Here is a 22,756-nt window from a genome sequence, read left to right as displayed (position 1 = left end):
GAATTGTTGTTATTAAACAACTGTTGATTATAGCTAACCTTATTTCGCTATATTGTAACATAAGCTGCCTGTCACCAGTTGTTTGCCAGCGAGCAGAACAGTTATTTAGCTACTCAGCGCCACTGCTTCTCACTCCACCAATCGTTGCTTAGTAACTAGCTATCTGTACACAATACACATACATTTCCCCCCTATATTTGTTGTTAGTAATATTTCACTAGTTGTTTGAGTAAAAAAAAGGTGATTAACATAAATACAATACATTACATCACATTCCCCTTTCCCGTCCTTCTCAAGCTTGTGCGTTTCTATACGAAAAGTATCTTAGGCAGGCCTAGACCATTACTTACAATACATCTCTTTCACTGACCTTATTATCGATTTTTTTTATTATAACAAAACAAAACAATAAAAATGTGTTTATTGGTTTCATTTATTGCCCTTATTTTAATTGTCATTAACAACAGGGACTCTTTCCAGAACAACCAGTAGCCTATCACAAAGAACACTATGCTGCATGTTTTCCCTGACCAATACAGGTGATGTAGGTCAGTGGTTCCAAAAATGTGGGGCTGCCCGCATATATATATTTATAAACTGGGTGGTTCGAGCCCTGAATGCTGATTGGCTGACAGCCGTGGTATATCAGGCCATATACCACGTGTATGACAAAACATTTATTTATAATGCTCTAATTATGTTGGTAACCAGTTTATAATAGCAATAAGGCACCTTGGAACAGCCCTTAGCCGTGGAATATTGGCCATATACCACACCCCCTCGTGCCTTATTGCTTAAATATATACAGTACCAGTCAAAAGTTAGGACACACCAACTCATTCAAGGGTTTTTCTTTATTTTTACTATTTTCTACATTGTAGAATAATAGTGAAGACATCAAAACTATGAAATAACACATATGGAATCATGTAGTAACCAAAAGTGTTAAACAAATCTAAATATATGTTATATTTGAGATTCTTCAAAGTAGCCACCCTTCTTTACCTTGATGACAGCTTTGCACACTCTTGGCATTCTCTTAACCAGGTTCACCTGGAATGCTTTTCCAACAGTCTTGAAGCAGTTTCCACATATGCTGAGCACTTGTTGGCTGCTTTTCCCCAGAAATGTGTCACTCAAATGTCACATGAATACACATTAGACATTGACCCAAATATGGCCAACAAGTCTATTTTGTATTTATTCAAATGTTGCTTAGATGATGGAAAATGGACACAGGAAGGATGCACTAATTTGACCACAAAGTCAGACGGGTTGTGAAATGAAAATAATTGTACAGAATTTACTAAATGTAGCCTATACTAATAAGGCTATAAGATTATTCTATTTTTTGAGCCATCCTGCTACACCAATTACATTTTACTTATGAATGGTGACACTTGTACATTTATCGTACTCTTGATATTGTTTTTATGGAACATGCAAAACATGTAATATGTAACATTCAAAACAATTGCGCCTCTTGTGATTGAGAAACAAGAGGTTCACACACCAAAAGGCCACACACACACACACACACACACACACACACACACACACACACACACGGTGGCAAGTAGCCTAGTGGTTAAAAGAGTTGGGCCAGTAATCTTTGCTTTGCTTTTTCAAATCCCAGACTAGGTGAAAAATCGTTGATGTGCCCATGAGCAAGACAGTTAACTCTAATTGCTCCTTTAAGTCGCTCTGGACAAGAGCGTCTGCTAAATGACAAAAATGTACCACACACACACAGTGTTTTAGTACTGAACTGCTGTGTTCTGTGATGCAGCTGCGCATACAGGAAGTCAACATGACAGGGAACTTGAGGTGTTTGCGTCATTTGTAGATAGATACCACAAGCAGGGCGTCGTGTTGAACAGAGAGATAAAAGTGGAGAGGAGTAGGGGCAACAGAGCTGGTACACCATGGAGGAAGACATCAGGAAGAAAGGAATGCTCTACTTACAGCAACATAGGTTTGGCAAGGTAAGATCTGCCACAGCTCCTTTGTAGCACTCTCCTCAGAGTCTCTGTGTGGCCTGAACACACTATTAATATGTGTTGCTTACTCACACACATAAACTCAATGGCTTCTGCCTTCTCGATATCATGAGCATGAGTCATCCATCAATCTAGTAGTGGTATTGTTATCATGTAAGAAACAGCTGTTAATTGATTGAGGTTGTGAAATCATCTACACTGTAAAACAAAAAATCTAGTTGTTTCAAGTAATTATTATTTAGTAAATGGTTCCACAGCCTTTTTTTGGTTTACTTCACTTTTTGGTCCGAGTGTTACCTGAACAAAAAAATAATTGGCCCAAACTTGACAAAACGTAGGCAAAAATTCAGCCAACTTAAAATTATGTTTGCTCAAATTGCCTCATATGTTCATTAAACTACAAATTATTATTTGTGCGGCTAACCTAAAAAAAAGCTGTGGAATTAGCTAAACAAACACACAGTGTTTTTAACATTAAAACAGAATAAAATGCCCCACCAAAATTAGACAACTATACAGAAAACCCCAAAATTGCTGAAATCAAAACAATGATGAGAGAATAGTCAGATTAACTGATAATTGACAGACATGGTGGCGTAGCAGGAAGATCTAAATGCCATGTGAGTTCAAATCCCAGGTTAGGACATGTTGAATAAAATAATTACTATATAATTGAGCATGCACAATGTAATCATGTATGTCAAAGTATGTACAATGTGAAAGTTAAAAGCACTGTGTGTGTGTGTAATCAGTTGCACAGCCTTTTTTAGTTTTGATGCCAAAATAATAATTTATAGTTGAATGAACATATGAGACAAGTTGAGCAAACACATACAGTTGAAGTCGGAAGTTTACATACACCTTAGCCGAATACATTTAAACTCAGTTTTTCACAGTTCCTGACATTTAATCCTAGTAAAAATACCCTGTTTTAGGTCAGTTAGGATCACCACTTTATTTTAAGAAAGTGAAATGTCAGAATAATAGTAGAGAGAATGATTTATTTCAGCTTTTATTTATTTCATCACATTCCCAGTGGGTCAGAAGTTTACATACACTCCCTTGGTTCACTCCAGATCTGACTGCCCTCGACCAGCACAAAAACATCCTGTGGCGGACAGCACTAGCATCGAATAGTCCCCGCGATATGCAACTTTTCAGGGAAGTCAGGAACCAATACAGGCAGTCAGTTAGGAAAGCAAAGGCTAGCTTTTTCAAGCAGAAATTTGCATCCTGTAGCTCTAATTCCAAAAAGTTTTGGGACACTGTAAAGTCCATGGAGAATAAGAGCACCTCCTCCCAGCTGCCCACTGCACTGAGGCTAGGAAACACTGTCACCACCAATAAATCCACGATAATCGAGAATTTCAACAAGCATTTCTCTACGGCTGGCCATGCTTTCCTCCTGGCTACCCCAACCCCAGCCAACAGCTCCGCACCCCCCGCAGCTACTTGCCAAAGACAAAGACAACACCTACTTTGGCCGCCTTTCCTTCCAGTTCTCTGCTGCCAATGACTGGAACGAATTTCAAAAATCGCTGAAGTTGGAAACTTATATCTCCTTCACTAACTTTAAGCATCAGCTATCTGAGCAGCTTACCGATCGCTACTGCTGTACACAGACCATCTATAAATAGCCCATCCAATCTACCTACCTCATCCCCATATTGTTATTTTTATCTACTTTTTTGCTCTTCCGCACACCAGTATTTCTACTTCATCATCTGCACATCATCATCTGCACATCTATTACTCCAGGGTTAATTTGCTAAATTGTAATTACATTGCTACTATGGCCTATTTATTGCCTTACCTCCTCACGCCATTTGCACACACTGTATATATACTTTTTCTATTGTGTTATTGACTGTACGTTTGTTTTTTTCCATGTGTTGTTTGTGTCGCACTGCTTTGCTTTATATTGGCAAGGTCGCAGTTGTAAATGAGAACTTGTTCTCAACTGGCCTACCTAGTTAAATGAAGTTAAATAAAAAATCAATCAATCAAACAAATTAGCATTTGGTAGCATTGCCTTTAAATTGTTTAACTTGGGTCAAACATTTCAGGTAGCCTTCCACAAGCTTCCCACAAATTCCTCCTGACACTGGTGTAACTGAGTCAGGTTTGTAGGCCTCCTTGCTCGCACACACTTTTTCAGTTCTGCCCACAAATTTTCTATAGGATTGAGGTCAGGGCTTTGTGATGGCCACTCCAATACCTTGACATTGATGTCCTTAAGCCATTTTGCCACAACTTTGTAAGTATGCTTGGGGTCATTGTCAATTTGGAAGACCCATTTGTGACCAAGCTTTAACTTCCTGACTGATGTCTTGATACAATATATCCACATAATTTTCCTGCCTCATGAAGCCATCTATTTTGTGAAGTGCACCAGTCCCTCCTGCAGCAAAGCAGCCCCACAACATGATGTTGCCATCCCAGTGCTTCACGGTTGGGATGGTGTTCTTCGGCTTGCAAGCCTCCCCCTTTTTCCTCAAAACATAACGATGGTCATTATGACCAAACAGTTCTATTTTTGTTTCATCAGACCAGAGGACATTTCTCCAAAACGTACGATCTTTGTCCCCATGTGCAGTTGCAAACCGTAGTCTGTCTTTTTTTATGGCGGTTTTGGAGCAGTGGCTTCTTCCTTGCTGAGCGGCCTTTCAGGTTATGTCGATATACGACTTGTTTTACTGTAGATGTAGCTACTTTTGTACCCAGCATCTTCACAAGGTCCTTTGCTGTTGTTCTGGGATTGATTTGCAATGGGGAAAGAATAGGGTTTTGTGATAAACGCCGAAAATAAGATCTGATGTTAACACAGGCTGAGGAGATCTTATACGTTTTGTTTTATGAGATAATATCAGCAAGTTAACATGACCTTTATGAATTATGAAGGCTTTATGTTATTTTTTTAATTGACGGAAATGCTTCAAAATTCACAAAAAATTTCATTAGCTGATGAAAATGATCTCAGAACAAAACTTATAAGATCTCCTAAGCCTGTCTTTACCACAGACCTTATTTTCAGCATTTATCCAATGCCCCTACAAAAGTGACATTCATTTCTCCATGGCAGAGTTAGTTAATACAAAAAGATGCAATTACTATTTCTCTCTTTCACACACATATTTCTTTTTTTCACCGTTTTCAATCCCCTCACGACACGTTTTGATTTGAGATAGTCGTCTGTTGGCATCACCAGCGGTATTTATCCAGTTATAAAGGCAAACGGCAACCAATAACTTTTATGTGGTACAGCTAAAGAGTTCCATAGTTCAGTACCAGAGACTTATGTAGATTAAGGAGTCTTTGTTTAGTTAAACCAGGGGGAATAACCTATAGTTAAGGTCAATTTCCTGTCAGGCTAGACTTTCCTGATGTGTTTGTATTAGCTCCAGGTGTAGGATTGCGGGTCTCAGACCAGTCTCGAAATTCCCCATAGAGGGTTTTGTTTTAATGGTACAATAGCAGCAGTAGCAGCCAATCTGCAAAACCCATCTCCACTGTGGTAGACTGAATCAATCGCATTTCTTTGTTGTAATTGCAAAATATTTCATTTTTTAAAGGAACTTCACAGAGCAAAGCATCTAAGTTATTCCCCTCGACAGTATTGAGCAATGCCATATGAAGAGCAGTGTTGACAATGGATTCACTTTATCTTCCTCTTTTCACCTGCTGAACCATTTGGATACCAGGCTATAGGAAGTGAAACTAGTAATAGGGCTTACCAGTAGCCTCATGAAACAAGCAGAGACATCCCTTAAAATATGAATATTGGCCTTCTTTGCCTCTGTTGCTGTTTGACCCCATGCTTTGTCTACTCCCATACAGAAATGGAAAAAGGTCTGGTCGATCCTGTACAGGGAGAGTACCTGCTCCATCTCACGCTTGGAGTTCTTTGAATGCAAAGATGGTGCGAGCACCCTGGAGAAATCAGACAAAAACCTCCGCAAGCAGCAGGAGAGCAAGAAGGTGATCAAGCTAAGCGACTGTATCCGGGTGTCAGAAGTGGACATGGAGGGCTCCCCGAAAGACTGTGGCCAGTTCCATGTGGAGACTGCAGACAAACTTTTTGTGTTTGCTGTGGAGATGGTCGAGCTGGACGACTGGACACAGAAACTGTGCGAAATTGCATTCCCTGTACGTTCAGTCAGATCCCTTGTTCTGTCAGGTTTGATTCTGCTTAAAAGTAGAGGGATCGCACTTTATATGATGCTGCATGTCCAGTTCATGTACAGTTCAACATAGGGCTGGGGACCTAAATCATAACTGATATACTGTAAACATACATACAGCAATATATGACATTACACTTATGACAACAGATATGACATTACACTTCAAAATATTTTTGAAAAGCAAGCAGATAACTCAGGAACTCAAAACTGTCATGCTATATAGAAAAAATACTCTGTCACACACTGACTTCTGAGAGTTGACTCTACCATCATGTGATGAAAAACAGTAGCAGGGTTTACCAAAGAAACTGACTAATTTTAGCTGTTTTTAGCTGACTGTTGAAGAGTAATGGCTCACTCAGCTTGTGTTTTGAACTTAGTTAACAGTCTCTCCCTTATATGCTTTGTATTAGCAAAATACAATTCAGGAGGAAAAAAACAGTGCCAAAGCAGTAGCTAGCCCGCATTATCCATCATCCAACTAACACTGGTGAAACAGCAGGTACAGATCTAGTGCTTAGTACACAAGTGAACACTGCTAAGTACACAAGTTAACACTGTTATTATTACGCACAAGCACAACCAACAATACAAACATTCCAAGGCCCTGCAGTCTGTTTTCTTCTTCCAATATGTGGAAATGTTGACGTACACAGTATGTTTATGATGGTATATTTGACCAATGCAGATGAACTGGGGTGAGAAAGGAGGGATGAAACGTAACAGTATGCAGCGATCAAAGGAAGATGCTGCAGAAATGGGGATGGAGGACAACTCTCTGTACAGCAGAAGAGACAGTGGTAAGTCTTGCTATTTACCCCATGAAGGAAAACAAAATAATTTTATATAGCAAGACACATACACCTGTGCATGCATGCAAGCACACACACGCACACACACACACACACACACACACACACGCGCACGCGCAGGCACACACACACGCATGCTCACACGCACACGCACACACACACACACACACACACACACACACACACACACACACACACACACACACACACACACACACACACACACACACACAGGACATTCTCAGATAACTGCAGAGAAAAGTGTCACTGATACTGTATGTCTACATACGTAGCACTTGCTGTGGCCCACTGTATTTAATACAGCCCTGAGCTCTTTCAGGTCATGGGACACTGTTCTTTGACATTCATCTAATGTCTTGTAATGAGAGGATAAAGGTGCCTGACGTGACTCAACTCATCACTACTCTGATCAGTTACTGGAGTGTATACTGGAGTGTATACAGAGCTCAAGTTGAGGAACCTAGGGCTTTAAATAAGTAAGTCATATTGGGGTGTATACATTGGAGCATTACAGTAACAGGACTTCAGATTAATTTGAATAAAGGAAGTGCTTCTTTATATTTTCCATTTGAGGTAAATGTTCAAAAAACTTGACTATACAGTATATAAAATAAAATAAAATATAAATGTCAATATATAATATAAAACCAAACTGCATTTTGTAATACATTTTCTGTGGCCTCTTACACACAGACACATTGTGTACATCTCTGTCTTATTTTGACTGTTATACATAGTGGAAAATTGTGACATATTTTCCTGTCTTGTGGTTGATGAGCATTGCACCACCAGTGTCCGCATGTTTGCACATTGACCACTTACTTATCAGTCAGAAGAGTTACATCCTGTTCTCTACTGTTTTCTGTTCTCTCCATGTCTTAAAAGTACAATGAGGCACTTACTTTTGACATATACATTTGATCTGTTAAATATCACATCCTTTCAACCAACAACATTTAGGGCTGATTTCTCGGACATATGTGAATAGAAGCCCTGGACTAAAAAGCTATTTCAATGGAGATTCTCCATTGAGCATGCTTTTTAATCAAAGACTTAATCTGTGTCTAGTTTTTAGCTATGTTTTTCTCATCCTGGATCTTGGATATTCTTGTCTACAACTGTCAGTTCCTTATTGATAAAAACTAGAACAAGATGTGCCCTTAGCAGCAACATCGTAATAGCTACAGCACTGTGGCAGTGATTTGAGTTAAGTATACCAGTATGTCTATTTCTGAGGGGCTGTAACCTATGTGCGGTCAATTATTAGTAGATGCATGTGAGGTAAACCAGAGCCTGCGTTTGAGATCACAAGCTTAACAACTTCAGCATGCAACTTTCAGCTGACAGGCCTGCAGCCAGTGTATCGTTCGAGTATCGAGGGTAAAACACACACTCTGATTCAGATTGTAACAGGATCTCTGTGTGTGATATGAATAGGCATATCTCCACTGAGCTGATCGTAGCCAGATACTGTATGAGCCAAAGCAAGAATAGTTGTATAATGTGAAATTAGTGCTTGGGCTTCAAAAATATTTTTTTCTATCAGCATTACACAGTATATGTAGTAGTCATGGCACCTTTGAGTTGAAATGTCTGCAGTGACTGTGTAGTCATCCATCTTGAATTCTCTGTTTTTTTATTTCATGTGCCATTTTCAGTCATGCAATCCCATGCCTCTCATAAACAAACAGCAAATGCATGTGGTTCACCAGGCAGAGGAAGCAACTCCTCAACCTCAACCTTCTGAAACAAGCACCTGGGAAGATATTAACCCAAAAACCAAAACACTTATCCATAGCATTTTACAGGGCCACGCTTAGTTCAATGTGCCTCCAAATAGACCTACAGACAGACTGCAAAGTATCACATGACCTGAAGGCAATGTAGAACGGAGCATTTTTTTTTAAATACATTCGGGTGAGAAACTGGTTTAGTGGTTTAGGCTCATCCACCAGTGGCAAAGAGGTGGAGCTGAGCTACTGTATAGAGAAGTCAGCGAGTTTATTTTAAGAACAGGGTATTTCTGTCAGATAGGGCTTGGATGTAACAGGAAGTCAATAGGCGCTTCTCTCTTTTTGTTGGTTGAGGAAGTCCTGAGAGGTTACAAGCCAGTGCATCTTTTCAACGAAACATCCTCTACTCAGTGCAGCAATATATCTGTGGCTTACTAAGACATATTTTACAAACATGCTGCTCTGCTCAGCTCTCTCTCAGGTGCTGCTCAAAGACGCTACAGTGAAGATCCAGCTCAGTCAAGGGTGCTTTCAAAACATGACAGATCTGTAAAAAAATGCAGCAACCCAATGGTTTTCAATGGGAGCAGTGCGTTGGGGGAGTGCCTAGGGTTGTGGTGTGCTATTCAATCAGAAAAGTTGCCAAGATATGTCCGTCACAACCAATTAAAAATGTAGAACACCGTTTCTTGCTAACTATTTCTCCCCACCCTACTACACCGCTGCGTTTGACATGTCCCAGCTAGCAATGAGGAATCGGCCCAGAAGCGGCCCTCTTCCGGGGGGCCAGAACTGATTGAATCGGCCCGGAATCGGGTGTCGGACTCGGCCAGGAATCAAAATAAATGACTGCCCAGAATCGGCCCAAGTACATCGGGCCGTGTCCGTCTACCGGAATTCAGCCGAATTTGAATCCACCCAGAAGCGGCCCGATGCTAATTTAAATAAATGTATACAAAATTACCCGATTTAGTAATTTTAAATATTACTATTATTCATTTTATACATACAAATATACCCATCCACAAAAAAAAAAAATTGTGTTGAAGGAAACACCATACACTTGGTGAACGTGTCAGTGTGCATGCTCCTGGCCCGCCACAGGAGTCGCTACAGTGCGATGGGACACAGCAAAAATGACAAAATATGGAAAAATAAATAATAAAATGTTAATTATATAAAGCATATGTAATCATCTGCCAGAGAGTAGCCCTAATTGTCCTGAGCCCCAAGTTATACATTTGGGCCAGATAACTCACACCAGAATCGGCCCGAGCTCAATCCTCGCATCCTAGCCATAAGTAATACTCAGGCCACATGAGTAATAAGTAATATTCGGGCCCAGACTCGGGACACATGACGTTTGACTCTCAGCCGAGTGCACCTACCTACTCTCAGCCAGAATTGGCCCAGATCCACTGTGCTAGCTGGGGTGTTTCATGCATTTTGGTTTGAAGGCACCCTAAAGGGAAGGGATAGTGATGGATGTGACAGGTTTTCACAAGTGTCGGTTTCCATCCTTTTCATCCATAAGTGGAAAGTATTGTCTTTGAAACCATGCTAACACATTGTGAGTCTGATCTACAGTATATTCAAACTCCCATTACATTAGCTCTCTCTAAAGGGATTTGGAAAATGTACGTACAGTACCTTCAGAAAATATTCAGACCCCTTGAATTTTTCCACATTTTCTTAGGTTACAGCCTTATTCTAAAATTGATTCAATTGTTTTTTTCTTCTCACAATACCCCATAATGACAAAGCATGATGTATGATGCTGCCACCACCATGCTTCACTGTAGGGATGGTGCCAGGTTTCCTACAGATGTGACGCTTGGCATTCAGGCCAAAGTTAGATTCTAAATACATGGCTCTGTGTAGGTCTAGGATTGGTAATGAGAATGCATTCCACTTTTCTCTCTCATAAAGACTGTTATCCAAGTGAATGGAAAACAGGAGTAATATGCCTCTGGCTGTGACTGGGATTTGATCTCCCTCCCACAGAGCAACTGACAAAGTGCAGTGCTCTCCCCCATAGCTTATATTCATTGCACCGACTGTAACTTGGCTTGTTTCGTTCATCATGGGAACCACAGTAGCAGTGGGGAGGGGGTCCAGCACTGGAATGATCACTTTACAACTGGAATTTTGGGGGAAATCAGTTAGCCTGCAGTACAATATGCTAGGACATGACAGAGAGTCTGGTGTTGTTTAACTCTGCACTGTACAGTTGCGGCCAAATATATTGTCACACTTGCACTTTTCTAAAATAATTCACTATTTCTTCTAAAAAAAATGAAAATAAAAATGAAATAAAACCTGTTATTAGATTTTCAACATTGAAGAACCAATTACATTTCTGGAAACTTAAGTTTACATTTTTGATTGAGAAAATAAAGACAAATGGCATGGACAAAATTATTGCCACTCCCGGGCTAGTACTTGGTTGTTCAGCCTTTGACCAAGATAACTGCAGACAAACACTTCTTGTAGCCATCAATGAGCTTGCTGAACCGTATACTGACAATTTGCCCCACTTCTTAACAACAAACTGCTCTAATTCTTCAACATTTGAGGGATGCCCTCCACCAACTGCTGTTTTCAGATCTCGTTATAGCTTTTATATGTGATTCAGATCTCGACACTTCGCTGGCCACTCCAGAACAGTCGAACACTTCTTCTTAAACATTTCTGGCTGCTTTTTTATGTGTGTTTGGGGTTGTTGTCCTGCTGGAAGACCCACAACCTTCAATGTAGACCCATTTTTTGGACACTGCCCACTCGGCACAAACTGGTTGAATCAATGTTGTTTCAACGTAATTTGTCAACATATTGTGACGTTGAATCTATGTGGAAAAAATGAATCGACGTAAGCTTTTTTTTGACAGTGAAATTTCAACAACAGGATTATAGTGTCTTCAGAAAGTATTCATATCCCTTGACTTATTCCACAATTTATTGTGTTAGAGTCTGAATTCAAAATTGATTAAATTGATTTTTTTGTCATCCATCAACACACAATACGCCATAATGACAATGTGAAAACATGTTTTTAGAACATTTCAAATTGCAAACGTATAAAAAATGAAATACAGAAATGTAGTTTACAGACGTATTCACACCCCTGAGTCAATACAATACATGTTAGAATCACCGTTGGCAGCGATTACAGCTGATGAGTCTTTCTGGGTAAGTCTCTAAGAGCTTTGCACACCTGGATTGTACAATATTTGCTAAAAATTCTTCAAGTTCTGTCAAGTTGGTTGTTGATCAGTGCTAGACAGCCATTTTCAAGTCTTGTCATAGATTTTCAAGCCGAATTAAGTCAAAACTGTAATTAGGCCACTAATTATCTTGCTAAGCAACTCCAGTGTATATTTGGCCTTGTGTTTTAGCTTACTGTCCTGCTGAAAGGGGAAATCGTCTCCCAGTGTCTGTTGGAATGTAGACTGAACCAGGTGTTCCTGCTTAGCTCTATTCCGTTTTCTTTTATTCCCCCCCCAAAAATCCCTAGTCCTTGCTGATGACAAGCATACCCATAACATGATGCAGCCACCACCATGCTTGGAAATATGACGAGTGGTACTCAGTGATGTGTTGTGTTGGATTTGCCCCAAACATAACACTTTGTATTCAGGACATAGAGCTAATTTCTTCGCCACATTTTTTTGCAGTTTGACTTTATTGCCTTATTGCAAACAGGATGCATGTTTATAAAAACAATATAAAAAATTTGTTCAGGCATCCTTCTTTTCACTCTGTCATTTAGGTTAGTATTGTGGAGTAACTACAATGTTGTTAATCCATTGTCAGTTTTCTCCTATCACAACCATTAAACTCTTGAATGGTCTTAAAGTCACCATTGGCCTCATGGTGAAATCCCTGAGTGGTTTACTTCCTGTCTGGCAACTGAGTTAGGAAGGATGCCTGTATATTTGTAGTGCCTGGATGTATTGATACACCCTCCAAAGTATAATTCATAACTTCACCATGCTCAAAGAAATATTCAATGTCTGATTATTTTTTTTTTTTACCCATCTACCAATAGGTACCTTTCTTTGCAAGGCATTGGAAAACCTCCCTGGTCTTTGTGGTTGAATCTGTGTTTGAAATTCACTGCTCAAATTGAGGGAACTTACAGATAATTGTATGTGTGAGGTACAGAGATGAGGTAGTCTTTCAAAAATCATGTTAAGCACTGTTATCGCACACAGAGTGAGTCGAATGTATTATGGGACTTGCTAAACACCTTTTTATTCCTGAATTTATGTAGGCTTGGCATAACAAATAGTTTGAATACTTACAGACTCAAGACATTTCAGCTTTGAATTTTGTATTAATTTGTAAAAATGTCTTAAAACGTAATTCCACTTTGACATAATGGGGTATTGTGTATAGGCCAGTGATACAAGATCTCAACGGGTCAAGGGGTGTGAATACTTTCTGAAGGCACTGAATGTCATCATGGTAACCAAATTCCAACATAGACAAACTTTGTATATAATGTCAACGCAACCAAATATCAACATTTGAAGGACAGTTTGTATAAACTAGTCATTTATATGTTGGATTCACATCTCCATCAACCAAGAATGTAAGTTAAAGAATAGGACTAAATCAAATCAAACTTCATTTAAAGTGCATTTAAAGCTTGATTTGATTTAGTCCTATTCTTTAACTTAGATTTTTGTTTGAGATGGAGACGTGATCCAACAAATCCAGTAGTGTAGTGTAGGGCAAATGCAAGTAAGCACAGTTTACTTTTTTTGTTTGTTTTGCCAAGTTTACCCACAATTTGCAGAAAAATACATTTAAAGTATAGGAAGAGTGACTTTTTTCCCTGCACTGGCGTTCAGTGAATTTTTTTACCACTACATCACTGAACATATCAATTATTAATTTGTAGACAATGGAATTGGAATTAAAGCCAGACTAAGTCAGTGGCACAGGTGGAACTATTCAAGCAAAAGATACACCTCCTTCATATGTTGATATTTGGTTTCATTGACAACCAAACACAATGCAATATCACTTTTGAAATACTATAAAAACTGTATATGGGTTTACATACTTTTATCACTAGGTGTAAAAATCGTAAAAATGTGTAATAAGGACACTGCAATTTGAGTCAGTGTGATACTGTTTGCGTTGAGTTAGAGCAGAGTGTCTGTCTGTTTCCCAGACTGTCTGTCTGTTACATCCTGTCTGTCTGTTGTCTGTTTCCCAGCATTGAAGGAGTTCAGGGTGGTGGTGAGGAGGACGGAGGCAGCAGAGCGCTGCAAGCTGAGAGGCCCCTATGTTCTACGGACAGACTTCGACAGCCTCCTCCTCAAAGAGCCCAAGTCAGGAGAGGTTCTTTTCACCTGGCCCTACCGCTACCTCCGGAGGTTCGGACGGGACAAGGTGACCTTCTCATCAACTGTCAACTACAAAAGCCCAGTAATCACAACAACATCTAAAATCTCAACAAATCTCTCTTGGAATGGTTGAGGATAGGGTTGTAAAATTCCGGTAACATTCCCAGTATTCCAAGGTTTTCAAGAAATTCTTGTTGGGGGATTCCTGGATATCCCGCTTTTTCCCTCCTGATTTCACTAATCTTCTTACTGGGACTTCTGGGAATTTTGGGCAATTTTTGCAACCCTAGTTGAGGACAATTATAATAGTGTGTAAGAAAGGTGACCCAAATACAGTACAGTCTTTAAATAAAGCACAACAAGGTTTCTCCCTATGAGTGAATAGCTGATAATTATATGTAAGAAAGTTTTAAGCAATCTCACACAAATTTCTTTACAGGTGACATTTTCCTTTGAAGCGGGTCGCAGATGTGACTCTGGCGAAGGTAGCTTTGAGTTTGACACCAAACAGGGCAACATGCTGTTCCATGCCCTGGAGTCAGCCATCAACCTCCAGAGGAGTGCAGGCCTACCCTTCCGACAGACCTCAGGAGGCCAGGAGATGGACCCTGGGCCCAGGCTCCTGCCAGCAGGGGAGCCGGGTGTTTACAGCACCGTCAATGAAGCCCTGCAGAGGGACGGATCGTCTCCCCCACACCTCCCCCAGGCCAAATTGGAGCCCCCCATGGAGAAACTCCTCACCGGGGTCAAGAGCCTGACACTGGACACCAGAGGCATTCCCTGCAAGAACCAGGTGAAGAACATCTCCAGCTGCCCTCTGATGAACAGCGAGAGTCAGACCTACTCTGAGATCAACATGCCTCTGGAGAGGAGGCAGCAGGAGGATAAGCCCTCCCTCAGCCTCAGCGCTGGACCCAACCACTCCTCAAAGGACTCAGACTACTCTCTCCCCTTTGACACCATTGCCAAGAACCTGATGGCAGACATGCTGCTTAGTGTCCACCTCCCCCTGGGGGTGGAGCCGCAAGGCTGTGAGAGGTCAGGCTGCCAGATGGACGATGCTCCAGATCCCCTCTATGACAGCATTGATGAGTTGGCCATCCGATCAGGCCTAAGTAGGTCTGAGGGCACTAAAGTCAGATACACAAAGGCAGAGCACATCTATGATGAACCGGAGGGCTGTGCTGCAGCTATAGCTTTGGAGCCCAACTGCCCCACCTCTGTTTACGATGACCCCGAGGAGGTCAGAGGTCAGGCATGGAAAATCATGGGCACCATAGTTGACCCCAATGGCCACGAGTATCCATACAACCCTCACGTTGACGACTACGCTGTCCCCAAGCCACCTAAGAGAGCTTTTCCGCCGGATACACCCCAACATGAAGAGGAGGAAAACTCTCCGTATGATAACGTGAGGGTGAAAATTAACTAATGTGAAAAAAGAGGGTGCCCACATCACAGATGTCATCATGAAAAGATCTGGGATACTGTGTGAGCCCATTGTAAACCTGAATTCAGAGGATTTCTCAAGATTTGTTGACTACTGTTCCCTGATGCTTCATAAAACCACTATGCCCAACATATTTTATTTTAATCGTGGTTTATCATATACCCAATTTCTGCTGTGAAGGCCTTGAATACACAATAACTACAATAACCTACAATAACTTATATATATGTTTTACACTGTATGCTGTTGTACAGTCTTTGGCCAGCAGGAGGTACCAGCACAGCTTGACTCCAAGTTCTCTTTGTAAGTACTTTTTAATCTTTGAAGCAGGATGTTTTGTATAAGAAAGTTACTTAACTTGTAAATCTGAAAATAAATGTGATCTTTAAGTCCTATGGATTTTGATACTGAATCTGTCTGCTCAGCATCTATTTAAAAAATATAATTAATAGGGGTAAAAAGTACTGGAATACATTTGCATTATTTGAATCTCTGGAAAAGTATTTCCTGATGCTTTTCATGTGGTAGAAGTACAATGTGCCCCAGAGAAATCCTGTATTATCCTGTATATTGTACAGTGGCTTGCGAAAGTATTCACCCCTTTGGCATTCTTCCTATTTTGTTGCCTTACAACCTGGAATTAAAATTGATTTTAATTTATATCACTTGATTTAAACATGCCTACCACTTTGAAGATGCAAAATATTTTTTGTGAAACAAACAAGAAATAAATAAAAAAACTGAAAACTTGAGGGTGCATAAGTATTCACCCCCCCAAAGTCAATACTTTGTAGAACCACCTTTTGCATCAATTACAGCTGCAAGTCTCTTGGGGTATGTCTCTATAAGCTTGGCACATCTAGCCTCTGGGATTTTTGCACATTCTTCAAGGCAAAACTGTTCCAGCTCCTTCAAGTTGGATGGGTTCCGCTGGTGCACAGCAATCTTTAAGTCTGGGTTGAGGTCTAGGCTTTGAATAGGCCATTCCAATACATTTAAATGTTTCCCCTTAAACCACTCGAGTGTTGCTTTAGCAGTATGCTTAGGGTCATTGTCCCGCTGGAAGGTGAATCTCCTATTTTTTATAACCCAACCCTGATCTGTACTTCTCCACAACTTTGTCCCTGACCTGTTTGGAGAGCTGCTTGGTCTTCATGGTGCCGCTTGCTTGGTGGAGCACCTTGCTTAGTGGTGTTGCAGACTCTGGGGCCTTTCAGAACAGATGTATATATACTGAGATCATGTGACAGATCATGTGACATTTAGATTGCACACAGGTGGACTTTATTTAATTAATTATGTGACTTCTGAAGGTAATTGGTTGCACCAGATTTTATTTAGTGGCTTCATAGCAAAGGGGGTAAATACAGATGCACGCATCACTTTCAGTTTGTTATTTTTTTTGAATTTTCTGAAACAAGTAATTTTTTTCATTTCACTTCACCAATTTGGACTATTTTGTGTATGTCCATTACATAAAATCCAAATAAAATCCATTCAAATTACAGGTTGTAATGCAACAAAATAGGAAAAACGCCAAGGGGGATGAATACTTTTGCAAGGCACTGTATTTTTTATTGCTTTGTCTCCTAATTCCTGCTACCTTTCAAGGAATGTCAATTTCCCTACTTTCTTTGCATCACTAAAACATAGCTCTGAAATAAAACAGGCCCTGAATGTTTATTATGTTTTCCACCCTGGTGCTGTCTGTGACTGTCAATCAAGCCAAGTAGCTATGTTTCAAGCAGACCTGAACTGCTTCCCTCAAACTTTTTGGCTTTCCTCCTTTGCCAGTAATGTATTTTCAGTGGACAGGATATTAGACGAGCTCGAGGGAACTGAAAGCCCCATGCCCATCTGAGCCTCAAACAATCCTCTTGATATCTAAAAGTTTTCCATACAGTTAAAAATAAATGGATTCCAAGACTTGGGGAGTTACTCCTTGACTGGGGTTTTCCTCCAATGATGGGCTCTGCTTGAAATAACACAGCAAAAGAAAATGGAAGCAAACAAACAGGGATATTGTCTGGTTATTTCAAGAGTAGGGGTCCAGACCATGGCTTTGATTTACACCAGTATGACTGTAATTACTTTAACAGTCAGTGTTGCTGAAGGGACTTTGGCACGCAAATACACGCAGAGACTGTTTGTGATTACTGTTTTTCATTTATTGCATATTTCTTTCTTCTGGGAATGCAATATGTAACAGTAACAGTAACAGTATGTAGTAAGCCATCATCGCTTCAAAATGTACGCATTTTACATTTAATTTGTCCATACAGATTTTTTTTATCCAGATGAAAGCATAAATAATTTGGAAAAACATATATCCCGTTTGAGATGATTTGATATATTGTAATATTCAGAAGTAGCACAATATAACAAATCTTTGTAATATAATTTGTTATATAATATATTCATAATATTCTTAGTCAGATGTTGCTTCCTTTGCGTAGATGTAGTAGGAATGACTATATTTAGATCAAGTCCAAGGTAGTCCATAATCTCTTATAAAAGGAAATAGAACCTTGTTGACACAAGAACAAAGGAGATGGTGTTTCTCTTCATGTCTGAGCTGCACAAAAACATTAAAACCATCTGTGGGCTTCTCTCCACCATGACCAGAGCTGGGCTTGGCTTACTGACACATCTGCCCAAGCATTACAGCAATAGATAGAAACCTATAAACCAGCTAAATGTACATTCCAGTTCTGAGACACAACAATGCACCTAGACATTCCACATAGAGTACATCCAGTTGCACATATTGGTTGCACACATGCCAGGTTCATCCTGAGGGGATGGCTAAACCTTTTACCAGACAGTAACAGGACAACTTTCCTGCACTTTGGAATGTAGACTTATAGTCACAAGGAAAATGGGTTTGAACAGCTTTTGAACAAAGAGACATTCATTCCTTATGCTTTCAGTACTATATAGTGTACAATATAGACTTCAGGAATGATCAGACGCTTCCATAATCAACTTCCACACATATTCACCTACGCTTTTGTTATATATCACGTTCACATCTCCACTTTCACCATCTTGACTACAGATGTAGAGATGAAAACATGGGGTTAAGCTGAACAGTTGTACAAAATATGCATGTGCAACACTACAACAATTGTGAAGACTTTCAGGATGCCATCAGCACCTCCGTTAGTGAGGGCTGATTCTTTACAACGGAGGACATCACTAGTAGTAATCCTCATCATACTCTCTCTCCGAGTGGCCATACTCCAACATTTCCGTCACGTTCTCCGTCAAGTAGACGGACATCTCTTCTGAAAAAGTATTAGATGGGGTTATTAGCCTACGTAGTATCGTAACCAGAGGAGTCAATCTCACGTCTGTCATTTTGAGAGATTTGTGTGACAGCTGAAGAAAAATGAAAAAAGCTCTAGAACTGTCATTACCTGGACCTAGAACTCCTAACACAGCCATTGCAGAGATGCTGCCGAGCTCGTTCCGAGCGACACAGCGGTAGGTGCCAGCATCGGCCAGGCCAGCTTTCTCGATCTGCAGCCAGCTAGAGAGCTCATACTTCAGGGGACCACCCCGAGACTGTCCAGCACAGCGAAGACAAAGAACATGTTTAAGCATAGCCTACTGTTTAGGACTGAATGAATGAATGTACATAATTCTATGACGCAATATATAAAATGAAATACCAAGAACCTATGCCTAATCCACCCAATATTTCTGCATCATCCAAGAAGTAAGTATGTTGATGGAAACATTTAAAGAATATACTAATGAAACAGCAGAGGATGGTTTTCGAAGCATTGAATGAAGCCTCTAAACAAGGTTCACCTGGACAGATATGTGTGGGTCATCTCCTGGAAGAATAATGTCTCTGCCATCCTTCTTCCATTCAATCATTGCCATTGGAAAGGCAAAGACCTCACAGAGGAACACCATGCTACTACCCGTAACATTCACCAGGTTCTGGGGTGGGACCTTGATGATCGGCACTGAAAAAAGAAGAGGTAGAGTTGGGGTGTTTACGAGCCAATTCCTCTCTCACACAGCTCCTGAGCAGCAAGCTTGACTCCTGGAACTGGTTAACACAATACATCTTTCTCAATGCCTGTGCGGGAAGTACAGGCCAGCCCCAAAATCCTCAAACCTGGGGGTGGAGTAAAGATTCCTCTCTCTGGATCAGTCTCATTGAGTTCTCTTGCTACTCTGTCAAAAAAATCTAAGACTGGTGACAGGAAATCACTTTGCCCTAATCCATATTACATACACTCTTTCTGATTGACTCATGGTCTGTGTCGGGTTTTTTTCCCACGTGGCAAAGTGTTACATGGAACAATAAAGTGTGTATTGTATGCAAAATTATCACGTTAATGATTATTTCGCTAGCAGATTGATTGAATGGGTTTTGTTTCTGTTTTGGCCATGATGTTAGTTTCCCCAAGTCATCTTGTGTCTACTGTCTTCCAATTTAATCACGGTTTATGAGCAACAGCACTAGGCGCAAATCAAAGCCATAGCATCAAAATAAGCGATTTACCTGTTTTGCATGGACCTTTGCGCTTTATCTTGAGTGCTGAATTTGAGAAGTACGCTTCTTTAAACTGACAATTGTTCATGTATGTTCTGTCATCGGAACCACAAAGCGCATCTTGCGATTGACAGACGCACTGCGGTTCCGCAACTTCTCCATCTCCAACATCCAAATCGTCAATTTTGCATTGAAGATCCGTCCCACAGAGACCGTAAAATACATTAATGTCGCCAATATCACACGTCTGCCCCTCTAGATTTCCACACTCTTGGCAGCAACCACAACTGTCCAAAATGAGCCCAGCCCTGCATTCTTGTGCCACGGGACACAATTCAGGTGAGCACTCACCACAAGCAGTTACATTTCTATCAAACTGATCCTCAAGCCTATCATAATCTAATGGATCGATAACGTAATCTAATGGGTCTATACGTTTGTCAATGTCCTCATCAAACTTGTTCGGGAAGCTTTCACAAGTTCTCATGTTCAGCAAAAGCATAATTCCGCAAAGTATTATTTCCCATTGCATTTTGACTGACTGCTGGTCTTCTATGATTTTTTATAGCACTTTTCGTTACAGCACTTTAGCAGAAAAATATAATCCACTATAGGTCTAAAAAATCATTATACAGTCCACTTCAAAGTGTATCCTTTCATTTCCGATATGAAACTTCCAAATACATTCCAATGGTTGGATTGGGGTTGTTCAACAACTGTTGGACAATATTTCTCCCGAAGATCGCTGAGAATGCACAGCCCAGTGCTTTACAACAAAAAACAGAATGTCATTCAACAAACCTGCATTGTAGCCTAGATTTAGGAAAAATATGATGAAGTTTTAAAGCATCCAGCAATTCCCAAGAACAGTGAGAGAAGGAACAGGAGGATATCGGTCTATACAGTAATAATGACCAATGATTTAAAAGCAACGCCCACAGACTCAGGGAAAAGTAGTTTTATATTAGATATTCGGTTTTCTCTCGCCAATTGAGCCAAGCTATGAAAATCATGATTTCTGAATTAGGGGAGAGCAATTGAAAATTTCAAATAAAATATAAAAAGAATAATAAAAACAGGCCTGGAATTGTCTCCATCCTCCAGTGATTCAGAATATAGCATTTCCATTGTCATGGTACACTTTGTTCATAGTACCTTCAGAAAGTATTCATACCTCTTGACTTCTTCCACATTTTCAGCCTGAATTCGAAATGTATTAAATTGTTTGTTTTTTCTCACCCTTTGCCTTGATGACAGCTTTGTACACTTTTGGCATTCTCTTTGGCCAGAATGCCAAGCATCACGTCTGGAAGAAACCAGGCACCGCTCATCACCTGGCCAATACCATCCCTACGGTGAAGCGTGGGGGTGGCGGTATCATACTGTTGGGACTGGGAGAGTAGTCAGGATCAAGGGAAAGATGAACGGAGCAAAGTACAGAGAGATCCTTGATGAAAACCTGCTCCAAAGCTCTCAAGACCTCAGACTGGAGCAAAGGTTCACCTTCCAACAGGATAATGACCATAAGCACACAGCCAAGAAAATGCAAGAGTGGCTTTGGGACAAGTCTCTGAATGTCTTTGAGTGGCCCAGCCAGAGCACAGGCTTGAACCTGATCGAACATCTCTGGAGAGACCTGAAAATAGCTTTGCAGCAATGCTCCCCATCCAACCTGACAGAGTTTATTAAGGATTAAGAGGATCTGCAGATTGGAGAAACTTCCCAAATACAGTTGTGCCAAGCTTGTAGCATCATACCAAAGAAGACTCAAGGCTGTAATCACTGACAAAGTTGCTTCAACCAAGTCCTGAGTAAAGGGTCTGAATACTTATGTAAATGTGTAAAAAGTTATTTATTTTTAATAACTTTGCAAAACAAAAATATTTTTTTCTTTGTCATTATAGGGTATTTTGTGTAGATTGATGAGGGGAAAAAAACAATTGAATCAATTTTAGAACACGGCTGTAACATAACAAAATGTGAAAAAATATTTAACATTTTCTGAATGCACTGTATACTATATATGAGTACACTATATACATAAATGTATGTGGACAGCCCTTCAAATGAGTGGATTCGGCTATTTCAGCCACACCCGTTGCTGACAGGATTATAAAATCAAGCACGTAGCCATACAATCTCCCTAGCCAAGCATTGGAAGTAGAATGGCCTTACTGAAGAGCTCAGTGACTCAACGTGGCACAGTCATAGGATGCCACCTTTCCAACAAATCAGTTCTTCAAATATCTGCCCTGCTAGAGCTGACCCGGTCAACTGTAAGTGCTGTTATTGTGAAGTTGAAATGCCTAGGAGTAACAACGGCTCAGCCGTGAAGTGGTAGACCACACAAGCTCACAGAACGGGCCGCCGTGTGCTGAAGCTCGCAACGAGTAAAAAATAGTCTGTCCTCGGTTGCAACACTCACTACCAAGTTCCAAACTGCCTTTGGATGCAACGTCAGCACAATAACTGTTTTTCGAAATGGGTTTCCATGACCGAGCAGCCGCACACAAGCCTAAGATCCCCATGTGCAATGCCAAGCATCAACTGGAGTAGTGTAAAGCTCACCGCCACTGGATTCTGGAGCAGTGGAAATGCGTTCTCTAGAGTGATGAATCACGCTTCACCATCTAACAGTCCAACGGACGAATCTGGGTTTGGCGGATGCCAGGAGAACGCTACCTGC

The 22,756-nt window shown here is 40.5% G+C and overlaps 2 protein-coding genes across 5 annotated transcripts; one reads left to right on the top strand and one right to left on the bottom strand.

Moving 5' to 3' along the window:
* The first annotated feature begins 1,829 nt into the window (after positions 1-1,829).
* Positions 1,830-17,445, top strand: LOC139411249 (docking protein 2). 3 transcript variants are annotated; one of them, XR_011634585.1, is made up of 6 exons: positions 1,830-1,985; positions 5,838-6,146; positions 6,873-6,984; positions 13,978-14,153; positions 14,547-16,122; positions 17,120-17,445. XR_011634585.1 is itself a non-coding variant. In XM_071157289.1 (5 exons), the coding sequence occupies exons 1-5, from the start codon at positions 1,926-1,928 to the stop codon at positions 15,537-15,539; spliced, it is 1,650 nt and encodes a 549-aa protein (XP_071013390.1). In that variant the 5' UTR covers positions 1,830-1,925; the 3' UTR covers positions 15,540-17,445. The 3 variants fall into 3 exon arrangements, 2 of the variants coding, with proteins under 2 accessions (XP_071013390.1, XP_071013389.1); XM_071157289.1 differs by having other exon boundaries at positions 14,547-17,445; XM_071157288.1 differs by having other exon boundaries at positions 1,856-1,985; positions 13,978-14,189; positions 14,547-17,445.
* A 258-nt stretch (positions 17,446-17,703) lies between these two features.
* On the bottom strand, positions 17,704-20,952 carry LOC139412114 (Kazal-type serine peptidase inhibitor domain 3). Of its 2 annotated transcripts, none has more exons than XM_071158919.1 (4): positions 20,872-20,952; positions 19,374-19,534; positions 18,977-19,124; positions 17,704-18,844 (listed from the first exon to the last, which is right to left on the bottom strand). In XM_071158919.1, the coding sequence occupies exons 2-4, from the start codon at positions 19,479-19,481 to the stop codon at positions 18,756-18,758; spliced, it is 345 nt and encodes a 114-aa protein (XP_071015020.1). In that variant the 5' UTR covers positions 19,482-19,534; positions 20,872-20,952; the 3' UTR covers positions 17,704-18,755. The 2 variants fall into 2 exon arrangements, with proteins under 2 accessions (XP_071015020.1, XP_071015019.1); XM_071158918.1 differs by lacking the exon at positions 20,872-20,952 and adding an exon at positions 20,080-20,742.
* Between the last annotated feature and the right edge of the window lie 1,804 nt (positions 20,953-22,756).

Source organism: Oncorhynchus clarkii, chromosome 6 (assembly GCF_045791955.1).
Source record: "Oncorhynchus clarkii lewisi isolate Uvic-CL-2024 chromosome 6, UVic_Ocla_1.0, whole genome shotgun sequence".
Lineage (NCBI taxonomy): Eukaryota > Metazoa > Chordata > Actinopteri > Salmoniformes > Salmonidae > Oncorhynchus > Oncorhynchus clarkii.
Note: the sequence above shows the minus strand (reverse complement) of the source record. Positions and strands in the feature narration are given on the sequence as shown.